This window comes from Gorilla gorilla, chromosome X (assembly GCF_029281585.2).
Source record: "Gorilla gorilla gorilla isolate KB3781 chromosome X, NHGRI_mGorGor1-v2.1_pri, whole genome shotgun sequence".
In the NCBI taxonomy this organism is placed as follows: Eukaryota; Metazoa; Chordata; class Mammalia; order Primates; family Hominidae; genus Gorilla; species Gorilla gorilla.
The window spans coordinates 55492501-55503630 of NC_073247.2; the positions used below are offsets into that span (position 1 = coordinate 55492501).

Below are 11130 nucleotides of genomic sequence, written 5' to 3' on the forward strand. Positions count from 1 at the left end.
CCTGAGCCCAAGAATCTCATCTTCGAGGGGGAGTGGGTGATAATAGGATGTGAAAAGAGACCAAAAAGAAGGGTTACAGTGTGAGATAGTAAGGGGGAAGCTTGAGATTTTCTTTTAAAAACTCGTAGCTCAACCACTTAAATAGCTTTATGACATTAGACAAACTTCTCTGCGCTCCTTTTTTCCCATTTGCAAGATAGAGATAACCTTTCTCCCAGGGTTGTTAGGAGGCTTACTTGGCATAATGTATATGAAATAGCAAATACATGGCTCCTGTCTGGTTCTTATTTTTTATTTGCTTTTATTATATTATTTTTGTTTGGCCATGTAGAAGGACAGTTGAGTTTGAAGTCTTCCAATGGTATCTACAGAGTTTTAGGCATTATTTTCCTGTAAGAGACCTTATTTTTGAAGCCCTACTTGGAAAACTTGTTCAGTAAGATCTGTACCTTTAGAAGTGAATTGTATGGGACATGAGGAGGGACAAAGAGAGGAGCAGGTGCTGTTCAAGAGCTAGAGACAGAGTCTGAATTATATTCTCTCTTTGCTATGATCTAAATTTTTACTTGCTACCTTCCCTGGTGCCCTATACAGGCACGCATGCACACATCGATAGCTGTCCTAACCTTGACACACAGCCACAGGCTAAAGCAGGGGTCCCCAACCCCTGGGCTGCAGACCAGTATCAGTCCTTCGCCTGTTAGGAACCGAGCTGCACAGCAGGAGGTGAGCAGCAGGCAAGCTGGCATTACTGCTTGAGCTCCAGCTCCTTTCAGATCAGTAGTGTTATTAGATTCTCATAGGAGCAGGAACACTATTGTGAACTGCACATGCAAGGGATCTGGGTTCCTTGCTCCTTATGAGAAGCTAATGCCTGATGATCTGAGGTGGAACAGTTTCATCCCAAAACCATTCCCCCCGCCCCTCCCCCTAGGTCTGTGGAAAAACTCGTCTTCCACGAAACTGATCTCTGGTGCTAAAAAGGTTGGGGACCGCTGGTCTAAAGCAATGTTTTTGTTTCTAAATAAGTTAAATAAGAATTGTTGAAGCCAAGCTGAGAGTGCAATCTTTGAATATGATACTTAAGGAATTGACCTACAACTATAAAATTGATATTGTTTTATATTTGTTAAATAAGCTAACAGGTTTTACAAATGTTTTTAGTCATTCCCCACCTCCCCACCCACCACCAGGTTAATATACACGGGTTCTGATACATAACAATACTTTAACATAGTAACGTATAAAATAGCAAAGAAATAGAAAATAAGGTAAATTAAATATGTTAGTACTTATTTGAATTTTAGTTGTGTATTGATTAAGCTACTATATGCTAGGCACTGCCCTAGGTGGTGAGTAGATAAGTAGATAGCAGGAATAAAATAGATAAGACCTTTGCTTTCAAGACAACACTCAGTTGCTAAACCCATTTCCTTTTCTTTAGGATATTTTCATTGTCTCCGAATTTTAGAGCTGAAAAGTGCCTTAGAGATCATCTAGTTCAACCTCTCCGTTCAAATGGAGAACCTGAGCCACTAAGATTCACAGGAGAGTAAGATAATTGAGCAAACAACTCCAAGTAATGACAGAAAATTATAGGAGAATCAGTACAAATTGTGAAAATTTACTATGTTGTTAGCATCCTAAGTATGAGTTTAGAAAAGGTAGAAGTTATAAGAAAAGTTAAATTGTTTTAATATGAATGGATTCCACTGTTACCTTCAAGATAAAATGAAGACATACTTTTTTCTTTAGTATTATAGTTAAACGAATATTGTATCCTGTAGTGACTACATTCATAAATATTTTTTCTGCTTATAGACTTGAGTTTCAAAAGCAGCTGTACAGATGATGCTGTTAATGAGTGTTTAGGTAGTATTGATTAAAAAAAAAATAATGTGCCTTCCTGCCTTACTAGAATCATAGAAGTTCATATCTGGAATTCATACCCCTTATTTCAAGGATGAGGAAATTGACTCCCAGAGAGGTTAACTGACTTGCCCAAATAAGAGCCAAAATTAGCAGCTCACATTTAAGCAGGGAGTCAGTTTTTATGTACTAAGACCATTATATTTTGATATCCAGATATTAATTTTCTTAACTTTAAATGTTTTAATATTGTCTTCATCAGGCCTGCTGAGCATTGTCATTTTAAAATCTGAGAATATTTGATAAATTGATGAAAGAAAAATTATGAAGTCATAGACATTAGAATCAAGTCTCTTGGCATTATTTCTAGTTGGTATATCTTTTATGCTAAAAATATTCAATATTCAGTTGCTGGTCACAAATAATTTCTCCCCCACAATAGGTATTGTCTTCTAAGAACTCTGAAGCAATGTCAGACATTGAGGGAAGCTCTCATTGCTGCAGGAAAAGAGATTATATGGCATGGGCGGACAAAAGAAGAACCAGCTCATTACTGTAGCATTTGTGAAGTAAGTAATTGTTCTTATCCACAGTTGTTTTATAAAGCCTCTTCCCTCTCCACTTTTGGTTTCTCTTTATTTTTAAAAAACTTTTTTATACTTTGATGTAATCCAGTTTATAGTAATTAACATTGGATTCAATTTTGTTACTTAGCCATTATATTAAAATTCAGTGTGATAATAATGATATTTCACTGTGAATTAACCTTAAAAGTATCTACTGCAGAGTCATTTTTGTGGTAGATCTTCAACGGACAATAATCAGCAAATTTAGTCTGAGATTTTAAACTGAGAACAATCTAGATGTACACAGATGCCAATAAACTGGATGTTTGGTGTAACTCTAGGCAGATCGATTATCAGTCCTCTCTGGTGCAATTAACAATACATTTGTCAATCTTGTGTGGCCAAGGCTTGCAAGAGGTGCAGGAACAAAGATGTGGTGCCTCCTATGAAGGAGCTTAAATTCTACTTGGAGCAGACAGATTATAAACAACTAATTGTAATGTACATGAGACTATGATGAATGTGAAGTTGGACTTCCTGTTAATGATAACACTGAGGGGGAAAATGACCTAATTTTTTCTTCTAGTATTGGCATAAGAATTCACAAAGGTATTAGCATTTGAGTCCCTCCTTGGAAAAAAGAGTATGATATCAGCAGACTAAAAAAGTGATGAGAATCGGAGGTAGACTGTCATGGGCTATAGGCACAAGAAGAGAACAGGGAAATGAAATGGTTTTAGAAAAGGTTGAATGTGTTCCAATTTGGCTGGAACACAGACTGTGCAAATTCCGCTCATAAGTCTAGGTGGCATTTAATTTGTAGCACATCTTGAATGGTTTTAAGGAATTTGATATTCCAAGGTTATTGAAGCCATTAAAAGGTTTTGAGCAGGCAACTAAGGGTAAGTAAGATATGTGTTTCAGGGAGAAAAGTGGTTGGAAAGGACAGCGATATATAAGCTATTGCAGTGGTCTTAAGAGTTGTTATTTTAAGGCCTAGACTAGAACCTGGCAATGGGAATATTAAAGAAGGGAAAGAATTCAAAAATATTTAGAGGGTAAAATCAGCGAGACACCTCATTAAATGGCAGAAGTGGAAGGACAAGTTGAAGAATGCTCGCCAATTTTCTAGCTCAGGTCACTAGGTTTGTATTGCTGCCTGTTGACAGTAATGGATAACATGGTGAACTCTAGGATTGTAGTTAACTGTTAAAAGAAGACATGGGATCATAAGAGTTTTCTGTCATTGAAGAAATTTAAGGATAAGCCAAAGACAGGATGTTGATGGTCCATTTCAAACCTTGAAATTCTGTAATTCTAGCATCAACCTTTATTTGAAATGATAGAATCCATTGATTTTTTTTTTTAAATGTTGTATGGCCTGACCAAAGTGAGTCATTAGGAGATCAGATAGATTCCAGTTAGGTGTGTTGTTCCTTATCCTACCTGAACCCTAGCAACTCATCAATCTTTCTGTATAAGATAGAGGTATTATTTCTAAAATCATGCTGTACTCATGAATACATAAAAATGATCACTTATATCTGATTGTATACTAATGCTTTAGATTTAAAAATAGGTTGACCTTTATCAAACTTTTGAACTGGGCTTTGCCAGTGGTTGTCATGAGTATGTCATTCCCTTTGATTATTCCCCTAAATATGCATTACTACCCATGTCTTTGGATTTGGTGCAAAATAAACCTGGTCTATTAAAGATTCTCAAACACAGCCATGTTTTTCTTACCACCTACTCTTAACCAGAGATCACTGTCCACAATTTCATTCAAGTAGAATTCCATGATTATACTAAAGCAGTACAGTAAATACCACCATCTCTATTGAATACGTTTTTCTCTTGTATAAAACAGGTGGAGGTTTTTGATCTGCTTTTTGTCACTAATGAGAGTAATTCACGAAAGACCTACATAGTACATTGCCAAGATTGTGCACGAAAAACAAGCGGAAACTTGGAAAACTTTGTGGTGCTAGAACAGTACAAAATGGAGGACCTGATGCAAGTCTATGACCAATTTACATTAGTAAGTCAAATCAACATGTGAGTACATAGTTAGCTGGGTTATGAAGCAGCAGTGTTTGCTCTGCCACCTGATAAGTAGGAGGTAATGAAATATTTTAAATTTTCCTTTGGCTCATTATATATTGCATGAGGGTATATTCATATCATTCCCCCCTCCATTTCCAAGTATTTATTCCTATAAAATTGGCATATATCATTTTCAGTTTTCTTCCTGGGTGAGACCAGCCTAAATAATTTTACAACAATTACATTTAAAAATCTTTGCGTGCTTTAGATAGAACACTATCATATCCTTTATGTCATTTTATCTCAGTTGATAAAATGTTTGTGTACGTAGGTTATTAGAGCCCACAAAATGAATCAGTAAGTGTGCTTTTAAATATACTTCTGCTTTTAGAGCTAATTGTATTTGTTTAAAATTTTGTCCTTGCCAGAAGTATTAACCTCATGGGAGTATTTAATGGAGCTTAACTTCCTGGTATATTATGTAACCTTATGAAATTCAAGTATACTTATAAATTGCACAGTTTTTAATTTCAGACAGCAGATGCTTGGGGGAAGCATTTTACTTTCGCAGATCAATAGCTTTATGAATAGAAACACAGAGATAATTTATGAATTGTTGATTTTCTCCAGTACTTGTCTCCCACACATATGTGATCAGAAACTAACTTTTTGAAATTTAGTTTCTGATACTTTCACTTGAATGGTCTTCAAGATTGCTTGAAGAAGAAAATTATCTGAAATATGTTGGAGAAAATATATTACCTAGCTGAGATAGATTCTGAAGGCAGTCACTAGTGAAATTGTGATTTGTTAAATTATTTTTCAAGAAGCCCCCTTTTTTTAAGCAATCTTAAAAAATGGTAAACTTAATCACATTCCAAGAGTTTTTGACTAATTGGTGAAGTATAGAAAATTGCAAGTACACTGAGTAGGATAATGGTCTTAGATTCTTAGGAAGATTGGCTGAATGGGAGATAGTAAGGTAGGTTGTACTTTTATGTTGCATAGCAGGCTGTTGAACTTTTTGAGAGTTATTTCCCCTAACTTCACAAGCAGACTATATGTTTGTAGCCATGAGCTATTAACAATTTGTATATCAAAATAACCTACCTTACTTTTATTTTCAGGCTCCTCCATTACCATCCGCCTCATCTTGATATTGTTCCATGGACATTAAATGAGACCTTTTCTGCTATTCAGGAAATAACCCAGTTCTGCACCACTGGTTTTTGTAGCTATCTCGTAAGGCTGCTGGCTGAAAACTGTGTCTATGCAACCTTCCAAGTGCGGAGTGTCAACCAACTGGACGGGAGAGAGTACTGCTCCTACTCCAGGACTCTCACAAAGCTGATGAGCTGTACTTCAGAAAAAAATAATAATTTCCATGTTTTGTATATATCTGACAAAACTGGCAACATCTTACAGACTACTGACTTGAAGACAACCTCTTTTATATTTCTCTATTTCTGGGCTGATGAATTTGTTTTCATCTGTCTTTTCCCCCTTCAGAATTTTCCTTGGAAAAAAAATACTAGCCTAGCTGGTCATTTCTTTGTAAGGTAGTTAGCAATTTTAAGTCTTTCTTTGGTCAACTTTTTTTTAATGTGAAAAGTTAGGTAAGACACTTTTTTACTGCTTTTATGTTTTTCTGTCTTGTTTTGAGACCATGATGGTTACACTTTTGGTTCCTAAATAAAATTAAAAAAATTAACAGCCAAGTCACAAAGGTAATGGATTGCACATAGACTAAGGAATAAACTTCAGATTTGTGATTTTTGTTTCTAATCTTGATGTAAATTTACACTATTTATAAATACATATTTATTGCTTGAAAATATTTGTGAATGGAATGCTGTTATTTTTTCCAGATTTACCTGCCATTGAAATTTTAAGGAGTTCTGTAATTTCAAACACTACTCCTATTACATTTTCTATGTGTAAATAAAACTGCTTAGCATTGTACAGAAACTTTTATTAAAATTGTTTAATGTTTAAAGAGTTTTCTATTGTTTGAGTTTTAAAAAAGACTTTATGTACAGTGCCCAGTTTTTGTTCATTTTTGAAATCTGATTATATATATTTTATATATACTTATGTATGTATATATAATATATATAGAAATCTGGATATATATGTATAAATATTTAGAACTTAAATTTTTCTCGTTTTAAGTTTCACATCTATGGTAGATTTTTGAGGTGTCTACTGTAAAGTATTGCTTACAAAAAGTATGATTATTTTTAAAGAAATATATATGGTATGTATCCTCAAGACCTAAAATGTCAGACTGGTTTATTGTTAAGTTGCAATTACTGCAATGACAGACCAATAAACAATTGCTGCCAAAATGTAATATAATAGTAGAAAACAAATAGTGATTGAACTTAAGATTTTAAAGGGACTGTTATATGGGCTTGAGAAATCCTGTACATGACTTAGTACCATTTTATATGGAAAAGGGGATTCAGGATGAAGGGCTCTATTTTAGAATGCAAATAAATTAAGAGACTTATTTTTTAATGTTAGGCAATTTTGAAATCTCATGCTTTTTTGCTTGCATGACATGATTTGGGGGAGGAGTGCTGCAAATTCCCTATCACTAGTAAAATATAGCAATCTATATTAGCATTCACAAGTCACTGCTAATTAATGATAGTATTTCATTTTGTAATAACAGCACCTTGCATTTGTACCTCCATTTTCTGACACATTTGACACATACTCTCATTTAATCATATTGTTCTTTGTATGAATTTTCCAGGAAGCATTAGTGAAGAAGCATAGAGAATGCTGTAAATCAAGATTATATATATATATGGCTAAAGAGAGCTTATTCTATCTAGTGAAATGCCCTGCTGATTGCATTAATCACATACTCTTTCAGATTTAGAGTATGTTATCCTCTTAGAAACAGTTTGAAGGTTGAAAGCATGGAGATAATTTTTTTGATTAGTTAATTTGGTAAATATTGGCTATCTACTAGAAGTAATCATCTCATTTATAATTTAAGGAAAAAATGTCAAATCTATTTTAATTATGGAGCAAGAATGCTTGTCTAAATGCTATTCAGGACATTTAATCACTAATATTTTTAAGTGGTTTTCTTGTAAAATCTCCTATCCAAAGGTTATTGAGAACTCAAGACAAACATTTTTGCAAACAAAAATTGCAAGCCAACCATCAACCATCAAGAAGCAAAGATTATAAGAATGCTGAAGCACTACCTAAATGTTTCTTAACCTGTTCTAGTTTATCTTACTGGCACAATGTCTTATTTTCTATGATTTTAAGATAGTTTATTGCCAAGATTAATTTATCTGACATTTAAGAGAATAAGTTATCTGGCATTTAGATAAATTATCTGACATTTAAGAGAAATTTAGTATAATTCATATTTGGATTCTATGTCAAGAATAATAATTATTCAGGAACCCAGTCTTTGAATGGGTAGAGGATAGGGAGTAGAAATCAAAGACATCAACATTACTCTGAAATATAATTAGATAATTGAAATCCTATGTAAACTGCTTTTTTTTGTCTTCAGTTGAACATCCTTTATAATTGCATTTTTAAGGTTTTAGAAGACATAGAATAATTTTTTTTTCTTTTTACTATTTGTATAGGCAAGTCCCATTAAGGCACACTCTATCTAGGTGCCTTAATAATGAAACAAGTTTACATCCTAACACACACATTTTTAGAGAAAAAAGCTAATCACACAGTGCATAGAAAAAGTAGATGTGATCCAGAAAACGGGAGCTAAATCATACTCTTTTCCCATTGCCACCAGTTAAATAGGAACTCAAGAACTTAACCATCAGTATAGCAATTGAACTTAATAATCAGTGTAGCAATTGAACTTAATATGTTAAACCAGTTTAAAACGTTTGGCTTTTGTATTTTGTCTTTTGTCGGGGGAGGGGAGAGGGGAGAGGGTTGGGCAGGGTCTCCCCCAGGCTGGAGTGCACTGGCACAAACACAGCTCACTGCAGCCTCGACCTCCTTGGCTCAAGCCATTCTCCCACCTCAGCCTCCAGAGTAGCTGGGACCACAGATACACGCCGCCACACCTGGCTAATTTTTGTATTTTTTGTAGTGGTGGGGTTTCGTTATGTTGCCCAATCTGGTCTTGAACTCCTGAGCTCAAGTGTTCCTCTCGACCTCCCAAAGCGCTGGGATTACAGAGGCTTTTGTATTTTGAAATAAGGTCTAAGTAACTTTCCCAAAGTAGTAAATTGACAGGTTCTTCAAAATACTAGTAATTGGTCAAGTGAAATTTAAGGTCATATAATATTACGAGTTTAACTCAAATGAAGTGTCTGCTTCTCAAAGAGAACCTGGTTATGAATTTTAAGTTGTTGTATGGATTTATATATATAAATAGAGAGTCTCACTCTGTCACCAGGCTGGAGTGCAGTGGCGCAATCTCGGCTCACTGCAACCTCCACCTCCCAGGTTTAAGTAATTATCCTGCCCCAGCCTCCTGAGTAGCTGGGGCTACAGGCGCATGCCACCATGCTCAGCTAATTTTTGTATTTTTAGTAGAGATGGGGTTTCACCATGTTGCCCAGGATGGTCTCAATCTCTTGACCTCCTGATCTGCCCGCCTCGGCCTCCCAAAGTCCTAGGATTACAGGCATGAACCACCGTGCCTGGCCGTATGGATTTTTATTTAGCCAATATTAATTTAGCATCCCCTGGAAACCAAATATGAATAAGATATTATCCCTGCCTTCTCTCCGTACACACATCTAAGATGGAAGATTTATCTAAGTATGTTATGCAGAACCTGGAAGAGGTAAAAGATGGGTATTTTGGGGGTTTGCATTGCAGCAGGGGTTACATCATCACACCTTACAGAGCAAGATCTGGGAACTTCTAGTAGTTTGGCCCAAAGGGTGGTGTGTTAAAAGAAACTGGAAAGGTAGGAAGGACCCAAAGTTGGAAAGTTTCCTTGGCTGAGAGATGTTTAGACTTTACCCTGTAGTTAATATGGAACCAGCCACTGGATTTAAGCAAAAGAAGACCATTGAATTTGCAGTAGTCTTCCTACCTGTTTTAACAAGATTCCATCTATCCTCTACATTGCTACCAGGATAGTTCTAAAGCATAGAAATTCAGGGGAACAGATGATTTAGGCTTGAACTTCGGATATGGTGAAGATTAAGAGCACAAATTTGAAAGAAGTAAAGTCCACAAACTCATTAGATGTCTTTCACGTGTGAGGGTGCTTCTAACTGGAATAGGAAATAGAGAAGTGGAGTTCTGGAGGCAGAAGATAATGAACTTCCTGTAGGACATCTAATTTGCTTAGAGATTAGCAGTTGGATATGCTAGCCTGGAATTGGGATTGGCCTGGACCGGAAGTATGTATCTGGCTGTTCGTTGAGGTAGTGCTTAAAGCCAGTAAGATCATACAGGATCAAGTGAGGAGAAAAGTGAACCAAATACCTGCTAAGAAACAGCACATAGAGGGCAGACAGACTGCAAAGAAGGAAGCTTAAACGAGCCATGGTGGTGGTAGACAAGCTAGATCTTTTGAAAAAATAACCACAGCATGCTGCAATGAGGATTAAAGGGATTCCATTGAGTTTCCAACAGTTGGTGACATTTGCCAGAGTTCCTTCAGTGGAGCGACAACCTGATTGTCATGGATGGGAAAAGGTATTGAATTTGAGAGTGATGGGTCAATTTGGTCTTCCCAGGAGCCCAAGATATGAAATTATGTTGGCCTTTGGTGATCTCACCCATTTTAAACATTGTGTAGCATTATCCTAAAATGCTTTACAGAGTAATAGCTTTCTAAATACACCTTGAAGCAACCCATGTGATGTTTTACTTATGGTTGAACAGGAAAATGAAAATGAGAATGGCATTTTTTAGTGTGGCCTAAAGATACCTACCATTTACTGACAATTTGTGCAAAGCACAGTGCTAAGTATTTTATTACATTCTATTTAATCCTTACAATGTCTTAAGTACTGTTTTATTCCCATCATTACAGATTAAGTAAATTGAGGCGAAGAGAGATTGTGTAAATTGCTCAAGGTTTCATGGTTATTAAGTGGTGAAGCCAGGATTCTAACTCCAGCAATCCAACTCCAGAGCAAGTACTATTCTACCTCTGTAGAGGAATAGGAATTTCTGAGTGCTTACTCCACAGTCATGTTTGGAAGAACCTTTTCATTTTGAGTCTTTCTTTAGCAAAATTAAGATAATCTTTAAACTTGTATAATTAAGCTGACCATATCTTTTAGAGTCCAAACCAGGACCCCTTTGAGATTGAAAGGAGGCATTATTATTAATTGGCCTGGGCAACAGCTATAAAATGGGGCTGTCCTGGGCACATCATATGTGTAGCATAGTGTTTAAGTTATCTTCAGAAGCAGTATTTTGGGAGTCACATTTACCTCCTCCCAACATCATTATCCTAGATTTTTGCACTCTTTGAATGGAAAGGACACATGAGTTGACGTGCATTAGGACCCACAATAGTGGTTGAAACAGGTGGTCAATTATCAAGGTAAAGCTGTATACAATGAATTAGAAAATGGAAATGATAGAGAAGGGGAAATTTCTGTTTTTAAGTCTCAGTGATGTTTCTTGAGTTTTTCCCACCCTAAAATAAGTAATGGCAGGTGAAAAAAAT

The 11130-nt window shown here is 35.7% G+C and overlaps 1 protein-coding gene across 19 annotated transcripts in view; it reads left to right on the plus strand.

Moving 5' to 3' along the window:
• The window catches only part of KDM6A (lysine demethylase 6A), a 235507-nt gene extending 229030 nt beyond the window's left edge, over positions 1 to 6477 (plus strand). For 10 of the 19 annotated variants that reach the window (XM_019019413.3, XM_019019414.3, XM_055376767.2 and 7 more), the window contains 4 exons: positions 1445 to 1552; positions 2312 to 2438; positions 4306 to 4476; positions 5609 to 6477. In XM_019019413.3, coding sequence (XP_018874958.1) covers positions 1445 to 1552; positions 2312 to 2438; positions 4306 to 4476; positions 5609 to 5638 — 436 coding nt within the window. In that variant the 3' untranslated portion in view covers positions 5639 to 6477. The other 9 variants (XM_004064043.4, XM_004064042.4, XM_019019415.3 and 6 more) reach the window with 2 other exon arrangements.
• Positions 6478 to 11130: the final 4653 nt, after the last annotated feature.